Below are 20753 nucleotides of genomic sequence, written 5' to 3' on the forward strand. Positions count from 1 at the left end.
ATGGGAAGCGCTTTCTTTTTAAAGGGTCAGGATGAAGACAAAGGTACCAGGAGAGAAATGTTTCAGGAAGCTCCAGGAAAAGCTGCCTTTCCCTCTGTGCTCATCTCCTCTCCACACACAAGTGTCCTGTTGAAATAGGGTTGAGAATAGTGTACTTCCCACTGCTCTAGGGACATGGTCAGTCCCTGCAGTCATCAGGGCCACAGACAGAATCCAGCTGAGATGAAGGGAAAGCTTATGGAGGCAAGGGCAAGGTGACTGAGCCTACCTGGGTTGGGGGTGTCTCCAGAGATCGGCCACAGAGGGAATCCTTTGCTACCCTTGGGCTCAAAGGGGTAAGGGAAGAAATAGTATTTCCCAGAGCCCCTTGGAGAATCTGTGAGAGCAGACAATGAGACCCAATGTTGGGAAAGAGCGAGTAAGATTCACTGAGCTAAAGCTAGTGTCCTACCTAATGGGAAACCCTCAGAGCACTTCCCGGAGGCCCGGAACCAGGGTAGGATGCTCACAGGATGCCCATTATCTCCACTTCTATTTAACATCATCCACATGATATTAGCCAATTCAGATTGACAAGAGAAATCAATTAGTGGCATACAAATTGAAAAAGAAGTAAAACTATCTCTATTTTCAGCTGATATGATGGTATACCTCATAAACCTTAGAGAATCAATGATAAAATTAACTGAAACAATTAAAAAATTCAGTAAGGAAGTAGGATATAAAATATTCTGCTAGCGTGGAGCCCAAGCAGAAGCCAGCTTCAAAGGATCAACAGACTTGAGTAGAAAATGGGATTGGGGAGCGTAGGGGATTGGAATATAATCATCTGAATGAAAATCCATTCTAGAACTGGCTTCTGAACCAGATTTAGTTCATGGGGACTATAAACCAAGCATATCATGGAGCAAAGACCTGCATTAAAGAAAGAGGCTCCTTGTCCCACTGAGTGAAGAGTTAAGCTGGTGCAAAGCTTCCTGGTCAAGCAGGCTCTGGCATGTTGCTTGATCTCTGGCAGGGTGGGGTGCAAGCAGGGCTCTGGAGAGAGGTCTGAGCATGAGAGGGAACGACATAGGGTGATATCTAGGGCAGCAAGGTGGTGAAAGCAGCAATGGTTTGGGGGCCAGCTGGCAGAGGCAGGGAATTCTTTCTCATAATTACCCTTGAAATGGCAATGGTATTGGAGTGGAAAAAGGGCCCAGTAAGGGCCTGAGTGGCAGGGTGGAGCTTCCCTTTCTAGAGGAAGAAATTCATTACCTTCACATTGCTTTGTCCACCCAGATGTTTCAACAGCCACTTGGCTCTAGGTAAGGAAACTGCTTATTATAGTATTTTATGTAAATTTGGCTAGGAAAGATCAGCATATTTGAAACAGAATGTGTGTAGAGCAGAGAAAATACCTCTTCAGACATGCAAGGCAGAGCTAACGAACTTTGACATAAATGTGGTCATATTTAATTTTTAAAAATTTAGGATGACACTATTTCAATTCTTTAAAAAAGTAAGAACCCCATTTTGATTTTACTCTTTTAGTGTAAGTTTTCATTAAAAAAAAAGTATACGTGAACAAATGTAAGACATTTCTTGCTCCTTGATAGGACAGCTCAACAGCACAAACATTATCAGTTCTCCCCAAGTTAGTTTGTAAATTTAATGCGCTTGTACTAAAAATACCACTAAGTTTTTTGTCTGTTTTAAATGGAGCTAGACAAATAAAAAAAATATACAAGAATATTGAGGCAAACAACGAAAAAGAAAAGCCAGGAGGGGGGTCCTAGCCTTGCTAGATTTTATTTTATTTTATTTTATTTTTTATTTCATTATTATTTTTATTGAAGTACAGTCAATTACAGTTGGTGTACAGCACAATATCCCAGTCATGCATATACATAACATATATTCGTTTTCATTTTTTTCCATTAAAGGTTATTACAAGATATTGAACATAGTTCTCTGTGCTATACAAAAGAAACCTTTTTTAAAAAAATCTATTTTTATATATAGTCTCTAACATTTGCACTCAAACTTCAAAATTTATCCCCTCCCACCCCCTTTCCCCGGTAACCATAAGATTGTTTACGTCTGTGAGTCTGTTTCTGTTTTGTAGATGAATTCATAATGTCCCTTTTTTTTTTTTTTAAAAGATACCGCATATGAGTGATATCATATGGTATTTCTCTTTCTCCTTCTGGCTTACTTAGAGTAGGGGTCCTAGCCTTGCTAGATTTTTAAAACATACTCTAAAGCCTCTATAATTAAGACAATGTATGTTATTGGCACATGAATAAATGGAGAGACCAGCAAAAAGGAATAGAATGTCCAGAAATAGATCCAAGTACATATAGAAACTTAGTATATAATAAAGGTGGCATCTCAAATTGCTAGAGCAAAGGTACAATTTTTAACAAATGCTCCTGGGACAATTTGATGGATATTTGGGGGAAAAGAGAAGATCAGTTCTATACCTTTCACTATACACAAAAGATAAACTCCAAAAGGATCAGGGTTCTACATTTAAAAAGTGAAACCCTTTGAGTACTAGAAATAAGTGGATGAATTCCTGCATCACGTGAGTATGGGGAAAGCTCTGAAGACACAACAGTAAGAGGCAGTAAAAGAGAAAAATGGTACATTTGACTACATAAGAATAAAAAATAAAATTTGGGATTGTGAAAAAAACTATCAGTAAAATCAGAAGACAAACAGTTAATCTGAAGAAAATATTGGCAAGATAACACAGATAAAGCACTAATATTCCCTAATGTATTAAGAACTCTTAAAATACACAAAAAGACATGAACAGATAATGCACTGTGTGTGTGCATAAAAATACATAAATATTGAAAACTGTACATATAAGAGAAATGTAAATTGCAACTGCACTGAAATACCATCTCTTACAGATCAGACTGGCAAAAACTGAGAAGTGTGACATCATACTCTGTGGTATCTCAGAAAGCTTCATAGTCACGTACTTACCTTCTGACCCAGAATCCCACTTCTAGGAATCTACCCTGAAGATACACCTTCAACAATACGAAGATACATGTGAACAAGGGTATACATTTTACATACTGTCATTTTGGAAACTACTTAAACGCACATGGGAGAGTGGCTGGATAAGCTATGCTCCATGCACACAATGGGACAGTTCGCAGCTTCAGAAAGAGTGGGGAAGAGCTCTGTGAACTTCTAAAGAGTATTATCAAGTTACGTTAAGTGAAAAAAACCCAAAAGATAAAAGAGTACAAAATAGTAACTTTCTGTAAGGAAGAAAGAGAAATAAGAAAATATGCAAGTATCTGTACATTTGTGTAGAAAGACCAAAAGAATAAACCAGAAACTAGTGAGATTAGTTATTATTTACCGAAAGGAGTTCTACTGGGAGACTTGGATCGAAGGGGTAAGTGGGGGAAATGTGGCACTTCCCAGAGTTGACTTTCTTGTATAGCGCTGACTCTTGGAACCAAATTAAAGAATAAAGAAACAAGGATGGAGGCGGCCCTATCATGGATTACAGAATTACAGTTAAACCTAACCTTATTTCAGAAGACTAATATAACCACACTCAAGGAAAAGAAAAAAAGAACAAACCCTAAGAACTTTTAAACATAATATTTGACTATATACTCTCAGGCTAAAAACAAAAAAAGTTCTGTCGGTACATATTGAACCCTAGTTGGTAAGTTTGTTTTTCACAGTAGCATGGGTCAACAATTCCGAAACCACTTTCTGTGTGTTATAGTATTGAGCAAATAAGTAAATATATTTCAGATAATGGGAGCCAGATTTCTCATTATTGGAGAAGGAAGTTCCAAATATAAAAAGGAGGAGAATAAAATGGACCTTGTGTTGTTGGATTGGAACTGAAAATCTTAAATGAATTCATGGTTTTTAAGATAGGTGGATAGATGGATGGATGGAGAGATGGCAGGAAGGAAGGAAACACCCATGCTTTCTTGTTCTTTCATAACACCCTGATTTGTTTTTTAAATACTATTCTCCACTAAGAGGAAGCAGAGCTCCTTGGAGAAAAGGCCAACTCCAGGGCTGGTGCTGAGAAAGTTCAAGATGAGCCTGGAACCTCTTATGCCAAAAAGTAAGGAAGTGCTGAAAGATGACAGGGACTTGTCAGTAGGAGATAGGAACCAGCTTGAAGGAGCTTCTGCTTGCCAGATCTGGGATAATTTGTGCATCAAAATAAATAATGATAAGAAAATGAATACTCTGTTGAATAAATAAGTCTCCTTAAGTCCATTCTGCTATAAAGAAAGGAAGAAAGGACAGTAAGTGCTGGGAGAAGAAAAAGCTCTTCCTTATAGTAGCTTCTGAACAAGTATATATGGAAGAAATGGAAGAAAAATCACTATTTGGCAACCATGAAATAAATAATTGATTCAAGTAAAATCATCCACAGATGCTAAGACTAGCAGATTAAATTTCATGAGAAACATGATATTTATCTCCCCACAAGTACTTAACTACAGTGGAAAAACAATAACTTTACAGTGGAAAAACCTGGCATGCACCACCTTACCCAGGTGGGTCAAAGTTAACTCACCAGTACTGGGACAAGGTGACACTGGGCACTTCCTGATACGATGCCCTGAGAAAGATACACTCTCACTAATCTGTGTTCCTGCCACAAATGCTAATCTGAGTCTAAATATGAGGAGATTTCAGATCATCTTAATTAAAGGACATTTTACAAAATAACTGCCTCTACTCTTCAAAAAATGTCTAGATTGAAAGACAAGATGAAAACTAAACCAGATACATGGAGACTAAGGAGGCATGACAGCTAAATGCAGCCAATGATCCTGGATTAGAGCCTAAATCATAAAGAAGATTGTGTTTCACTATCAAGGGCTTTGTTGGGACAATGGATGAAATTGGACTAAATTCTATAGATTAGATCAAGAGTTGGCAATACACTGGTCTCCTGCCCATTTTTGTACCACGTGAGAGCTCCAAATGTTTGTTTGTTTATTTGTTTCACAGTTTTAAATGGTTAGAAGAAAGTTTTAAAGAGTAGAATCTATATGACATTCTGGGAAAGACAAAACTATAGAGACAGTGAAAAAAAAAAAATCAGTGGTTGCCAGGAGGGGAGGGGAGGAAGAGGGGGATGAATAGGTGTAGCAGAGGGGATTTGGGGACAGGGGGAACATTCTATACGATGCTGTAGTGGTGGATAGATGTTGTTATACATTTGTCAAATCCCAGAAAACTATACAACACAAAGAGTGAACCCTACTCTTAAACTATGGTTTAGTTAAAAATGACGTGTTACTATTGGTTCATCAGCTATAACACATGTATGACACTAATGTGTTAATTATAGGGACACTGGGGTGGGGTGAGGGGGTATATGAGGCCCCTGTACATTCTGCTCAGTTTTTCTATAAACCTGAAGCTGCTCAATAAAGTATTAATTAAATTCTATATTGTGACACATGGACATTATATTCAATTCAAATTCCTGTGTCTATCAAGTTTTGTTGAAAACACAGCCACATTTATTTATTTATTTGCATGTTGTCCACAGTTGCTTTTGCACTCGGACAGCAGAGTTTGAATAGTTGCAACAGAAACCATATCACTCACATACACTGAAATATTTACTATCTGGCCTTTTACAGAAAAAGTTTGCTGACCCCCGGATGAGATAACAGTGTTGTCTCAATGTTAAGTTCCTGATTTTGATAAATTGTACTCTGATAAAACAACACCCTTAATTTTTAGGAAAGGTACACTGAGGTATACAGGGATAAAGAGACATTATGAAGAGGGGGAGGGTATAGCTCAGTGGTAGAGCATGTGCTTAGCAAGCATAAGGTCTTGGGTTCACTGCTCAGAACCTCCATTTAAAAAAAATATAGATAAATAAAAAAACCTAATTACTTCCCTGCCAAAAAAAATACAAAAAGAAAAAAAGAGAGAGAGAGAGAATGAGAGAGAAAGAGACATTATAGCTGCAACTTCTTCTCACATAGTTCAGAAAAAAAATTATGAACAGATAGACAGACATAGAGCAGCCTGTGTGGTAAAAAGTTAACATTTGGGAAATCTGAGTGCTGGGTAAAGGGCACGTACAGATTTTTTGTACTATCCTTGCAAGTTTTTTTAAATCTGATATGATTTTAAAGTAAAAGGTTAGAAACATAAAGGAAAACAAAATAATCATTGACCTTGGAGCCAACCAGAACTTGACTTGAAGTCCTGATTTGTGGCCTCACCTTCCGAAGACTGTGTCATCATCTGACTTGCCGAGTTTGGATGAGATAATGCACGTAAAGTGTGACATACTGTGCAGAGAATCCACATCAATTCCAGATGACCAAGTCGAAACGTCTACAGTGCCTTCAGGAAAATGCTTCCCAGAAGTCTTCTTGCCACATGGTCAAGATAAGTCAATGTCCATCTTCTGAAATGGCAGCCACATTTCAAAACCGAAGGCCCTCTGTTGCGTAGCTGAACCATGGTGTCGGCTCCATGGTGGGGCCCCTCCACACCCATTTGAAGATGATGGATTCTGATGAGCCTGAGAAGTGGGTTGAGAAGATCCTGTGATCTGGGGACTCCTAGTGGAGGGGTTAGGACATGGTCTAGGTTCCATATGTGGTGGCAAGTTTAATTATGCAGAGGATCTGGGATTAGGCCCGTTTTGGAGGCTTGACTTCAGCGGTCGCTGTGGGTTCCATGAGTATTTCAGTCTACAGTTTAGTTGTCCATTCGTGAACACTGTAACAGCACTGGTCTAAGGTAGGCGGTGGTGCTCCGGCATCCAGTTTTTATGGTGCAGTGTCGGGGTAAGCAACGGTGGTTTGTGTTCATCTTGACTGAACGTCAATAAATGCTTGGTGTACTTCTTAGAAAGGTGCCTCATTCTGAAAGCTGAATCCATAGGACTCACTCCCTGTGAGCAGTTAAATGATTTAGCAGTCGTGTGATGCTGTTATGTGTGTATGTTGGAAATGCGGAAGATTAGATGACAACCTATGGATGATTGGTACCCTGGGAGATATGGAAATTAAACAGGCATGTCAAACAGAGCAGCTGACTCAACAGGATTACAACTGGGGCCTCTACTCCAGGGGACTCCAAGGGGGCAGGTTGTGATGTGCTCCTCTGAGCAGTGCCTCTAACTAAAATGCTCACCCTGTTAGACACCAAAACACGTAAGGGAATATGATCTAATGCCTACTTATTTAACAGCTTTCCAAAAGGACTGATCGATGACAGGTCGTTACAGCGTTAAGTGTCAAATCCAGAAGATAACGGAAGAATATATTAGTAAAGCTGTTGTCCCTGTGTGTATCAGTGACCAAAATTGTTTGTAAGCAATAACCTAAAAAATGTCATATCTTTAAAAAGTCAAACAGCTAGTTGAACCAACTGTTTATAGCTTTGCTAAGTGGGTCCAGAGACCCTAGATCTGGAAGTGAAGATTTGGCAACACCGACTGTAAGTGTTCAGATCTGCCCTGGGCCAGCCCACCTCGTATATCCCTTTGTGCTTCATTCTTGCCGATTCTACACCAAGTGTTCCATTTCCTAGGTGACCGAAGAGATGCTTACCCATTGTTAGGTCACACCAACACTGGGGTTTGAATCCCAGTCTGTCCCATTTCCTGTCTGAGTTGGCTCCACCATGATGTTTCTAAAGTTCCCCTGGGAACCTTTCCTCTCCTGCCAGGAACGTTAGCCCCCAGGGTCCCTGGATAGTACCCAGCTGCTTTGGGACCGTCTGCCTCAGCTTTCTCCCTACATGCCTAGCTCTCTGTTCAGAAGTCACCAGTCAGAGGTCCAGCATCTTCCACCCCAGACCACATTCCCATGCACTGCAGAGCCTTCCCACCCGCCTCGCTCCACTGTTATGTGTTGTTGGAAGCAGAAAACCGTACTTGTTTTCTTTCGAAAAACAATACTCTGCACTCTTGCGTAGAAGGCAACTTAAAAAAATTTTTTTGATTGTACTATTAGAGTGAGGCTCTTTAAAAAATAAAATATCTTTATATTTTAGCTTTTTAACTTTTTAAAAAGCAATGCCCACATACAATGGTTGGTGTTCACAATGTAACCCATTTAGGAAAAAATAGTTTTTGAAATGAACTTTAGCACAGTTTCCTTTGAACGCCATAGAAGTAAACAGTTATAAACAGTGAGGATTCATCTCCCAGTAAAGTTTTTAAAAATCAAAAAATAAGTAGTTAGTCATCAGTGTGACTGCCTGGGTCCTCCTCCTCCTCCTTCCTCCCTACCCCTCTTATCAGGTTTCTTTTTCACATAGACAGCACGGGGAAACTATCTGAGAATACGTGCCTTTCTGAAGGCTGGGGATAGGGAGAGTCAGAACACAGAAGACATCGAAGAAAAGGCGCAGCAGCCTGTGCACCGAGAAGAACACGAGTTGATGAATTTCCTCGGGGCCCCAGGGATGGAGATGGAGACCCCAAGGATGTTGTAGCCTCAGGCATGCTGTCTCCCCAGCCCAGAGGCAGTCTGTGCATGGACAGTAGTCTGCAACCTTGCACAGGCCACATGCCCTGCCAGGGAACGAGTGTGAGGGACACGCATCCCCATTCGTGTGTTGTGTGTTACAGAAGATTCAGACAGCAAGTGTGGTGAAGCTCAGACAAGTTGGCCTGCATTGCAAATCTGATCTCTCAGAAATAGGAGACTGTTCGCCCACTAGTGAGCTGCAGATGTATGCTTAACCTAGTTAAAAAAAAAAAAGCTGAATTTAAGTAAATCTTTTCTTTAATAACATTTTTCCTGATTATAAAATGAATGCACTCCAAGTACAGAAATACTGGAAAATTCAGAAGAGTATAAAGAAAAGAAAAACCACTTGAAATCTTCCCACCCAGAAATTACAAAGAACAGCATAACGAAGAAATTAAAATCATCATATAATTCTGTCTCCACCCTCTGGAGATAAGCACTGTTAATAGGTGTCCTTTTTGCCTATAAATGCACATAGGCAGACACAGCTTACAAAGATGGGCTCATACTGTGATGCTGTTTTTAAGCCTTTCTTTTTTATTATCAGCATAATAAAAATGTCCATCACTAAATATCTATGACATTATTTTAAGAGTTCCAAAATAAGCAATTTTTCCAATCATCAGAAACTTATTTTGTAAAAAATATATGTATATATTTTGTGTGTGTGTAGTATTTTTTTAAGAGGAAAAAGAATAGAAGAATTCATATTTCTAATGAGAAGAAGGACTTCTTTGAATAACTTTTTTGCTTTGTACTTTCCTATAGTTTTCCAATTATTACACTCCTCAAAATAACCACAGCTATAATTTTGGTCTATTTCCGAGCAATTTTTAAAACATCTTCGGCATCATGCGGTATATAAAGTTTTCCATCCCCAGTTAAATCATCTAATAGTGTCCGATGGCTATTTCCTATATGATATTTTTTCTTGTGGTGCTACTATGGTTTTTTTCATTTCTCTATCATGGAATGTTTGTATTATTTATGATTTTTTTCATAGTATAATGCTGTGATGAATAATTATGTCCCTGAATTATTTTATTTCCTTGTCTGAATACTCGTTAGAATTCAGTCACTGGGTCAGAAGGCATAAAGCTTTTAAGGCTCTCATTGCATATGAACAGACTGGTTTTAACAATTTCTGCTCATTAATTACTTATCAAATGAGGCCTTGCTCAATGATCATAGTAAAATGGGTGCTGCAGGTAACTGTTACCTTATTTTTAAAGCAGATCTTTTAGTCCTGTTCTTTGAAGTATTTGCAAATATTATACTTAAAGATTAAAACCATGCTTCTTTCCCCAGAATTTTTCAAAATAATTTAAAAATGAAAAGGAAGCAGTTATCTTAAAGAAATTTTTTTAAAAAATAAAGAAAATAAAAAATATCCTATACCTACAATTACTGTTTTGTCGAATCTCCCTTTTCTATGAATTTTACATAGTGGGGATGAAAGTGTATGTAATTTTTATATCCTGCTTTTTAAATATGACATTCTATTGTAAGCATTTCTTGCAACACAGTCTTCATAACTATCATATTTAATGACTACAAATTAACCTCATGTACCACATCACATAACCATTCCCCTGCTGAACTCTTTGGTTATTTCCAAATTTTCTCTATTATAGTACTGTAGTGAATGTTGACAGTTTCCTTAGGTTCGAATCTCCAAAGTGGATTGACTGGGTCTGAATTTAAACTTGGGTCCATTCAGAATTTAACTTGCACTGGTCTGTGTAGGTTAATTTTAATTATTGAAACTTGATTCCAATGACCACATGAACTTCGGGATGTTCTGGTTGGCAAAGCACCCAGTAGATACTCTGATGTCCTTTGTAACAAGGTGGTCAGGACACCATCCTGTTTGCAAAATGAGCCTTTGGGGCTCCGGATGTTTCAGACTGAAGGGAAGTGTTCAAAAACAGAGCACTTTCCTTGGGTGCCCCGTCGGCACACAGTGCAGCATGCACGCGGCTGCCGCTCACAGAAACCTTTTATTAAACAGCCTTTGCCAACAATGAAAAAAACCCAGAGGCAGGGAGGTAGTTATGTAGCCCCCTCCTTTTTTTTCTTTTCCTCCTTTTGTGAGAACATTGTCAACTCTGGTTGGAAATGCATTTATGGTGTCTCTGCTGAAGCAACCTAGCGATTTCATTTTCAGAGATGTAAAATTTACATTTTGCAAAAGTTCGTAAATGCTTCTTTGTTGACCGTGAGCCATGTGGTTTGGCCCCTAGAGTTATCTCAGATAGCACAAATAAATCTGGCGGTCCCCACTTGTCTCACACTAAACATTCCCTCCTTCCCCCGTTGTCTCCCTCCTCGCAGAATTTCCTCTTGGCCTTCAGCAGCACAGACTCAGTCCTCTCTCATCAATATGCCCTGTTAACTGCTGCCAAACCTCCAGCACTTTAGTGCATATGTTCCCTTCATCATTTCTCTTTGTTCTAGAAGTCTGCATTCGGTTTCTGAACCTCCCTGCCTCCCCTCGCCTAATTCCACTATCATTATCACTGGCTATAGACATGACCGTCTACTGTCTACCCTCAATTGCCTGCTGTGGAGAGAGCCTTCAAAATCTGCTCAAAATGTTCTAAGTCATCCCCTGCTTCCCATAGAAAACGTCGGTCCCCCGCCCCAGAGCCTGCGGCCTTAGGAGCCCAGTTGAAGGGTCGCTGGGTCTCCCTGGTGATCAGAGGCTCCTAGATGACAATGTTACCTCCCTTCAAGGACAAAGATGCCTTCTTAGGATTTTCTGCTGGTCCCACGCAAGAAAAGGACGCTTTATTCTTGGAGCCCGACAGCGTATAGGCACAGTCGATCTCAATGGGTTATTCATGGTGTCCAAGAGAAATACCTCTGGAGCTGTATTTCATGTGAGATGGAAGTGGGCTTGGCACACAGACAGTGGGCTGCCTGCTCCCGGGAATGCCCTGTGCCTGTCAGACCAGCCCAGCCCCTGCCCGAGGTGGCCAGGCTCTTCTGAGCAAGCAAGGGGGTCTTCTGGCTCCTCCTAACCGGGCCTGTGCCCTGTGAGACTGCCAGCCAGTGTGCACGGACAGGCGCTGTGTGTAGTTTCGGGGTTTAAGTATTTTTCTTTTCTTACCGTTTGTTAAGTTCCATCCGGTTGCCTGAGTCGGGAGGCGAGGATGAAGAACTATCACAGTGTGGTCTTTCCCCTCGGCACCCGGTGCTGTGGGACCCTGGAATCTATTCTTAGAAACTTGGCTCGTACAAAATACCATGTCTCTGTCCTCCCTGCCCTTGCCACTTCCCTCCCCTAAAAATGTATCTCAAAGAAGCCCCAGCAGCTGCACTGATGGTGTGCAAACCTGATTTTTGCTTTGTTTAGTAAATCCTACTGTGAACGATGCCTGCTCAGTACCTGGTCAGCAACTCCTGGGAATGCAGAGGAAAAGCTTCCTGACATGGAGTGAAATATGTAGAAAGGAGCTGGACGGAAATTCTCAGCTCAGAGTGAGGGTTTTTTTTTTTTTCCTTTTGTGGAAAAAAAAAGTTAATTTTGACTTGTTTGGTAGAGATACAGTACACTTTTCTACCTGTTCCCTAAAGGGAAGTTTGTATTCTTTTAAATAAAACCATTTTAAAAGCAGAACCCAAACCTAAAAGGATCCAGGGTTCTCCTGAGTTCTCAGAAGGTGTAGATTTATTTACTATAGTTAAAACATAATTAGTTCTCAGGGGATAGTGTGTCTTTTAAACGGCTTTATGGCCACCATATTAGTTTTCTGAATAATCAGAAACTTCTGTTATGATTATGTTCTCGTGTTCGGACAGAAACACACTGTAAGTAGAAACAAATGTCAGGAATTGCTAATTGTCACTTCAAGAAGGGACACCACTTCAGAAGGGGGAGAAAGGATTTGATAGGAAATTGCAAAGAAGTGGAATCTGACAGTGTCTTAAATAAACTGAGTAACAGCTCAGGCAGTTACGTGTGTCCACCCCCGCCCATCTTTTTTGGCATTAAGTGGCGTTTTCTTCATCCCTCTTCTGCCATTCTCACTACAGAGGCTGGGCCTGGGGCCAGGATCCCTCGAAACCCGGAAGGTGGCCCTTCCCTACCTGCCACACGCACAAATGAGTGCAAATGGTGTCCCCCACTGTGCCTGAGCTGTAGGTTCTCACGTCGTGTCCCTGTTCTGGCTGACCAATCTTTCCCACCGTTTGCAGGTTGATGTTTGAGATGCCGCAGGAAATGGGTTTAATAGCCATCGCAGCCCGCCAGACACAGGGCAAAGGTCAGTCATCTTTTGTTACTCTTTCTGTTGTTTTGGTTTTGTAAAATCTGTGACTCTCTGTGGCCAGAGAACCGACTGATTGCGTGTGCTGATTATTGAAATGACTTGCATTAGAAGTTGTTTGTTTTCACACACCCCTAAAACAGAGGGGGTGGGGAGGGAAATTGATACGATTGAACCATAGTAGAATTAAAGCATTCTCTCAAACTGAGATGCTTGTGAGTGACTTGACATCTGCTTGTGATGGGGTGTGTGAGTGTGTGAGTGTGTGTGTGTGTGTGTGTGTGTGTGTGTGTGTGTGAGTGAGAGATGGTTTTAATGTTCAGTTACTTGTATCTTGTAAATTCCTCTTTCTGACACATCCTGTGCATTCCAGTGTGAATAATGACTATGTTATAGGGACATTTATTTTCCTGAATTTTCTCTGTGAGGTCCCTACTGTGTCTGTAGCGAGTGTCACATGGAGGGGTCTTTCGTCTGCCAGCCCCCACCCCAGATGGCACTGGAATTTACATGGAGTGGGCACTTGATTGCAAAGTGCTGCCCAGAGCTTCCACCACCTGCTGATCCTCAGAGGCAAGAAACCACATCCTCCCAGAATCCATTTGGGGTCCAGCCGCAAGCAGATTCCTTGCTTGGCCCCTGCCCCTCCCCACCCACAGCTGGCATCAGGCCGACCCAAGCTTTTAACTCTGAAGCAACGAAATAAGAAATCCACTGTTTTCCACTTCTTTCTCGTGAGCATGTCTCTTGAACATAACTCAAAGAGAGAAAAAAATTCATTTTACTCAAGGCTGTGGTGCTCAATGTGGTAGTTAAAAAGGCATAGAAGAAGTTTGATTATTCCTCTCGTTTTGATTATTTTATTTTCCTGACTTCTATTTTAAGAAATAATTCAGAGAGTTAATATCAGGGATCATTTAAAAAATTCAGCCTCTTTTTTTAAGTGATAATGAGATATAATTCACATGCCATACAGTACCCATCCCCCCACTTAAAGTGTTCAACACTGTGATTTTTAATATAGTCACAGGGTTGTGGGAACATCACAATAGGGATCATCTTTAAAAAGTGGCTTTCAGGACCTTTCCTGGACCAGTATAGATTGGGTCCTATGTCCCCACTGTCTCTCTTCCGCCTGCATTGCCATGTGGCGAGAATTAAACTAAGAGTGATGTTGGGACACTGTAAGACTTTGAATCATCAAAATATAAATGATAGGCTCACAGAGGCAGAACATTATGCTAATTATTGGAAACTTGTTCGGCAACAGAGTCCAGATTTTAAAGAGCTTCTCTGTTGCTGAGTTAACCCCACAATATCCAAGCACCTTCAGCAGTGCCGGTTTATTCTAGTGGGACTGTCTGTCGTGTGTGGCTCTGAGTCTTCAGCACATTTTCTGGCATCACGTGCGTCTGAGTCTGTTCATTGGGCAGAGTGGCTGGTTTCCTGATGGGGCTTGTGTTCCAGGGCGGGGAAGAAATGTGTGGCTGAGCCCCAAGGGATGTGCTCTTTCTACCCTGCTTGTCTCCATCCCACTGAGATCCCATCTGGGACAGAGGATTCCATTTGTCCAGCATCTGATGTCCCTGGCTGTTGTGGAGGCGGTCAGGTCCATTCCTGAGTATCAGGTAGGTGCGGTTCCTCAGCGTTACACCCCCCAACCCTGCAAGCACATCTCAGTTCAATTTGTTTGTCGTCTGTGTCTGAAGGCTGGCTGCTCACAGAGCCCCAGCCCGCTCCTTGCAAAGGAGCAGCAGAGTGATCCTGGGGTTTTCAAAGCTGCTTCAGGCCTGCTGGAACGTGTTTCCCAGAATTCCTTTTCTGTCCTGTTGTCACATTTCTCAAACATCCTAGTTCCATGCCTCTTTTTTCTCTTCTCTTTTGACTGAAGCACATTGGACTGGATGGGGCCATATATGTGCTGTGTTTTCTGGTGAAAAGGCTTATTTATAGACCTAAACAAACCTCCTCATTTCCTACCTTCATTTGCCACAGTCTGTGCTCAGCAAAGCTATCCTTTGTCTACAGCTGCCCTTGTGCCATGTGCATGTTCGTTTGGGGCCGTCTGCCCCCAGCTGTACGGACAGATGTGCCTGTTTCATCAGGACTTTCGAATGCTTTGGTGTCAGTTATTAAAAAGACAAGGAAAAGAGAGCAGTTAACACAGTCAAGAAGCCTTTCTCCCGTTCCCTGGGCTCCACTTACTGACTCCCCCTCCTCCTTTTTCCTGGAAGAATTTCGCATGAATGTAAGAAAGAGGTTCCTCCCCAGCCTCCCTCCCACCTACATGTGAAGCTAAAAACAATGATTGTATTAATTCCTGAAACAAGATTTTAAGATCATGACTTTCAAAGGGGGCCTGTCTTGGGGATTTCAAGGAAGAAGCAGTCCTTCCACTGCCCCTAAGCTCCTCCGACGTGGCCAGGTCTTCACAGTCGCAGAATGCAGGACTAGGGTACGTGTTTCGTATTACGTCAAGTCACTGGCACGCACACCGAAACGTGACATTTATCCCCGGGTTCTCAGCATCCTTGCTGTGTCTGATGGGCTTGGTCTCATCAGACTGTCAACAACCTTCACAGGTCCAGCTTGCAGTCCCTGAACTGGACGTCTCACCCTGCACCAAGCATTTGAGAAGTTAAAATTTTGTTCTGGGGGAAAATATTTTTAACTGTAGCAATAGGTTCATTAGTCTTAGGAAAATATATTACAAATTAAAATTAAATTAGTTTGTTTGGCTTGATTTTGACCATGCAGCCTCACTTGTTGGCTTAGGGAGCATTCTGTGAGTGCCTGCCGTGTGCAAGGCTCCACAGGTGCAGGGCAGCTGGCTAGGGAGGTGGGATGCTTGTCCTCCACGGTGAACCTGGGCACATGTGTCCCCCATTCTCCTTAAGAAGCTCCCACCAAAGTTCCTGTCCCATTTCTGCCATCATCCAGCTCAGTCTCATCTGTATGGTTTTTGGATTGGATTTATTCTTATTTTATTTCATTTTCAGTTTTATTGATATCATTGACATGCTACTGTGTATAAGTTAAAGGCATACAGTTAGCTTACACAGTACAACTATAGGATGGTTGAAATAGGCCCCTGTTGCCTAGGGTTGGCCTTTTCTTACGTCCTTCCCAACTTGTCCCCAGCCAGATGTCATCTTCAGCACACACACTGTGCCCGGCCTTCCTGGACCAGAGGCAGCATCGGTGGAATGCTCGCCATTCCTTCTGGAACCCTCTCTGGGCTGCCTGCTCTTCCTCCTGCTGTCTCTTCTGCCCTTGAGGTCCCGCTGGGCTCCTCCCACCCATACATCCCCGTTCCTGCTCTCTTCTCTGTACCTCCAAGTCCCATTCGCCCTCGGAGGCCCAGCTCCAGTGCTGCTCCTGGAACCTTCTAGCTATGGACTCTCCCTCCTCCGACACCCTATGGCACTTTAAACACCTGGGCCACTTTCGTGGTCCCTCCCAGGGACTGCTTGGAAGCAGGGTTATTTGTACTCCAGTTCTATCTCCTACAAATTCACCAGCTCTCTGAATGCAGGATTAGTTTTGTTTTGGTCCCCAAAGAGCCTAGCGCCGTGCTTTCTACATGGAAAGCCCATAGCAGCTGTTTGAATAAAAGATTGAGACAGTGAGAAACAAGCAGTTAGACTTTCTCTTCGTCTTGGAATAGATGTCCTTGTTTACCTGCGTGAGAACCCAACATTTCATAAGTTCAGGTCTAGTTTCATAACTCGACCTGAAAATGTGAAGTGAAACAGGAGCCCAAGAGCAGAGACTGTGCAAAAGTAAGCGACTGCCCCCGTGATGGGGGCGCTGTTCCCGAGCTTCCGCAGGGACGGTGCAGGCCGCGGTAGGATGTGGGCCGGCGAGAGAGGACAAAGAAGGGGTCTCGGGAGAACGACCAGGACCAAAGTTTCCAAGTTACAGATTTTTCTAGACCAGCTTTTCTCACTCTCAGCACTATTCACATTTGAGCCCCTACATCTTGGTTGCAGGGCCATCCTGTGCATTACAGGCTGCAGACCAGTACTGGTGGCCTCTCCCCACTGGATACCAGTAGGATTCCTTCAAGCTGTGACAGCCTGAATCATCTCCCAATATTGCCACGTGTCCCCGGGAGGGCAGACTCCCCACCCCCACTCCCCCACTGAGAACCCTATTTTTTTTTTAACATTTTTTATTGATTTATAATCATTTTACAATGTGTCAAATTCCAGTGTTCAGCACAATTTTTCAGTCATTCATGGACATATACACACTCATTGTCACATTTTTTTCTCTGTGAGTTATCATAACATTTTGTGTATATTTCCCTGTGCTATACAGTGTAATCTTGTTTATCTATTCTACAATTTTGAAATCCCAGTCTATCCCTTCCCACCCTCCACCCCCCGGTAACCTCAAGTCTGTATTCTCTGTCTGTGAGTCTATTTCTGTCCTGTATTTACGCTTTGTTTTTGTTTGTTTGTTTTTGTTTTTTTTTTAGATTCCATATATGAGCGATCTCATATGGTATTTTTCTTTCTCTTGAGAACCCTATTTTTTTTTAACTTTTTTTTTTTTTTTACTCTTTTTTTGGGAGGGGGGATCATTAGGTTTGTTTGTTTGTTTGTTTGTAGGAGGTTCTGGGGATCGAACCCAGGACCCTGTGCATGCTAAGCATGTGCTCTACCACTTGAGCTACCCCTCTTTGCCCCAGAACCCCATTCTAACCAGAGAAGAAGTAGGAGGCTCCCTATCCTAGGACAGATGCGCTTCTAAAGGACAGGAGCACATTCTGCGTGGCCGAGGTGAGGAGAAGGCCTGCTGGGGGGAGAGGAGGGGGTTGCCTGGAAGCAGCAGGTGGCAGAACAGGGTGTTAAGCACCTGGGGACTTGGCATCAGAAAGCCCAACTCTGCCACTTGCAAGAGGTGCAGCCTTAGGCAAGCCAGGCAGTCTGTAAGCTTCAGTTCCTTCCTTTGTTAAATAGAGATGACGCTGGTTCCAACACTTGGTTTGGTCGAAGTGCTGAGCTGGGGCTCGGCGCCCAGCCTGCCCCCAGTGAAGGAGGAGCCAGCCCTGTGGGGCTGAGAGGCCATTAGCTGCTCTCTGGTCTCTTGGTTTTATTTTGCTGAGTGTCTTTCCTTCAGCCTCACGTGTCCAGATGGGCTTCCTCTACCTACAGCATGGCGCCACCTGGCTCCCAGGCCCAGGCCCAGGTGAAGTGGGAGGAAAGGGGCAGGGCACAAGCACTGAAGGACTGACACAGCCATGGAGGGCAGGACACACTGGTTAGAACCAAGATGGCAGAAGATCTGACTTCCAGTAGACCTTGAGCCTCACAGCACATCCACCGGTGCCAGGACAGTCCCCAGGCTGACCAGAAAAGGTTAAAAAGTGTGTGGGGGGGCTGCATTTCCTGGAAATCCTCACTCCTTCCTCAAGGTAATTGGAGTGATCCTCCTGCACATTAGCATGTAAAATTACCCAGCCCATAAAACCTGACAACCCCGCGCCCCGTGGTCGCTCTCGCTCTGTCGTGCTCACCTTCTGAGACGGCCCGTACTCTGTCTATGGAGGGTGTATCTGCTTTTACTCTAAGCACCCCGCACCTCTCGGCTTCTCTCCTTCTCAGCTTTCTGAGATGGCCCACATTCTGCCGATGGAGTGTGTGTCTCTTAAGACATCTTCCCTTCTGAGTGAGACAGACTGCACTCTGTCTGTGGAGTGTATATCTCTGTAAATAAACATACTTTCACTTTACCATGCCTTACTCTTGAATTCTCTCCTGCGCAAGTCAAGAACCTATTCTCCCCCAAAACAGGAGTCCTGGCAGTTCTGGTGCTCACTGCGTCTCACCCAGTCTGTGTGCCCTAACTTCACAATTATGGCAAGAGGTGGGGGTCTGGTTGGCCCAGTTCAAGGCAGTGTCCATCCTTGGACCATTCCACTGAGACCAAGGCACAGGCAGGGTTGCCCAGGCCACAGCTTTCAGGAGGGAGAGGGAGTAGGCCATAGACAAATCCATTTCTGTCACCCAAGCTGACTTTTGGCAGTCCTTGGAGACTTCTCATAACTCAGTAAGATGAGTTCCTACTCTGTATCTGCATAGCATTCTATTCAACAGTCCTACTTGACTTTTACGTTGGTGGTTAATTCATAGCCAACTTTCTCTTGAGCATGAGCCCCTTAGGAGAAGACAGCCCTGAGACTACTACTCTCCCACTGCCCCCAGCCCCCAGCACACGACGGTACTCCGCAGTGATGGCTGCTGATACTGAGATAATGAACTTAATCCACAAGAGAGGCGTCTTCAGAAAGTGTTTCTGATAATGATGAACAGCAGCGGTGGGGGGTGGGGGAGGGCCCTGGGAGAGCTGAGTGTTTTCTTTAGGTCTCCTTCCCTCTCACCCCAAGAGGTACTTTCATACTGATTGTTCTAAGGAAGTGATTAGCTGTCTGAAAAAAGAGGAGAGGATGAGACCCCATGTTCCATTTATTTCAAGAGTATTCTGCTCATCTTTTATTTTAGCTGGATGACCTCTCCTGATCCCTTTGTGTCCTGTGACTACTTGATTTAATATGCAGATTTCCCTTTAGGATATCAACTTACGAGTGAAATGGCCCAACGATATTTATTACAGTGACCTCATGAAGCTTGGTGGAGTTCTGGTTAACTCAACACTTATGGGAGAAACATTTTATATACTTATCGGTAAGTTTTTTAAAAGCCTTTCCCCCAGAATTTTTAAATTAATAAAAATAAAAATAGTTCGCACATGGCTACATTAGGGGGAGTGGATTATCATATGGGGTTACCTTTTCTTTGCATCTTGAGCTATGGAACAGAACATGTGTGCAAGACAGACCAGATTGGTAGAAAGCCCTTCAAAAGGGTTTAGCATTCCTGTCTTTGGCCATGGACACCACCCAAAGGGTAGCTCATCAAACAGACTTTTTCTTGTACTTCTCCACGCTCCTGCTTCTTGTAGAATTAGAAATGGTGAAAATAAACATTTAATATATTATTTGGTAATAAGAAAAGAAAGTTAATTTCAAGAATGGGTGTCCTGGCAATCTCTCTTCCATTCTTAATCTGACCTTCCCAGGCCATGGAAAAGTTGCCTCCTTTCTGACCTTCAGAAGACGCTCCAGGCTGGTGAAAGGGGAGTAAAGAATCCCCGTTTCACCCCAGCACATCCTTATCAGGCAAGGAGATGGATCCAGAAGCAGTTTCAGACGTTCTTAGGTCCCTGGTCACCCAAGCATCAGCTTCTCCCTGTTGCCCGCGGGAGCTTGATTGGTGTTCGAAAATCTGTAATGGACAGAAAACATGTGATTGCGTGTTGGAAGTGCCAGCCAAAGGATACAAGGCTTATGTCTCCAGCCCTGCTATCAATAGGCAGTATTATTCTGGGCAAGCTACTTCATACCCTCAAAGCTCTGTTTCCCTCCTGTAAGTGAGGAACTGGGCTGGATGCGGAGATTCATAAGGAGGGCCCACAGATATCAAGGAGGCCCAACGATGGCTTCAGGGAACCAAGGACTCCTATCAATGTGGGAGAGACGAAACATTTCCCTGTGGGGGAGAAGCCATAGCTTTTATTAAAGTCTTAAGGCCATGGGAGGTGGTCAGGAGACAAGGAGCATCTTTGGGGAAAGATTCAGAGTCACCAGCAGGGCTGCTATCTGGCCCCTGGGAAGACACAGTGGAAGCTGACAGTCGTCCGTGTCGCTATTTCCCCCAGGACTTTGGATTTTCTGAGTATACGGGAGATTTTTCAGCACTGCACACACCTAACTGAATGCTTTGTACAGCCACTGTGTATGTTGGATGGAAGAACGAACGAACAAGTGCAGAGTCTGCCCCTGCTCTATGGTTACTTGTTTTTTTCTCAGATGTAACTTACATTGTTTTGTATTATTAAAATACAGTAACCAGTATATTTTTTAAAAATAATAATAATCTGAGGTCAATCAGTCTTTCCCTTCACACTG

General features: G+C 42.9%; 1 protein-coding gene across 2 annotated transcripts in view; it reads left to right on the plus strand.

Annotated features, from left to right (window-relative positions):
* Positions 1 to 20753, plus strand: part of HLCS (holocarboxylase synthetase) — a 173402-nt gene that overhangs the window by 146814 nt on the left and 5835 nt on the right. The window contains exons 7-10 of one of the 2 annotated variants that reach the window (XM_032468498.1): positions 12708 to 12775; positions 14246 to 14406; positions 17475 to 17565; positions 19356 to 19470. In XM_032468498.1, coding sequence (XP_032324389.1) covers positions 12708 to 12775; positions 14246 to 14406; positions 17475 to 17519 — 274 coding nt within the window. In that variant the 3' untranslated portion in view covers positions 17520 to 17565; positions 19356 to 19470. Of the gene's footprint in view, positions 1 to 12707; positions 12776 to 14245; positions 14407 to 17474; positions 17566 to 19355; positions 19471 to 20753 lie in introns of those variants that run through there. The other variant, XM_032468449.1, reaches the window with a different exon arrangement.

The sequence above is a fragment of the Camelus ferus genome, chromosome 1 (genome assembly GCF_009834535.1).
Source record: "Camelus ferus isolate YT-003-E chromosome 1, BCGSAC_Cfer_1.0, whole genome shotgun sequence".
Classification (NCBI taxonomy): Eukaryota; Metazoa; Chordata; class Mammalia; order Artiodactyla; family Camelidae; genus Camelus; species Camelus ferus.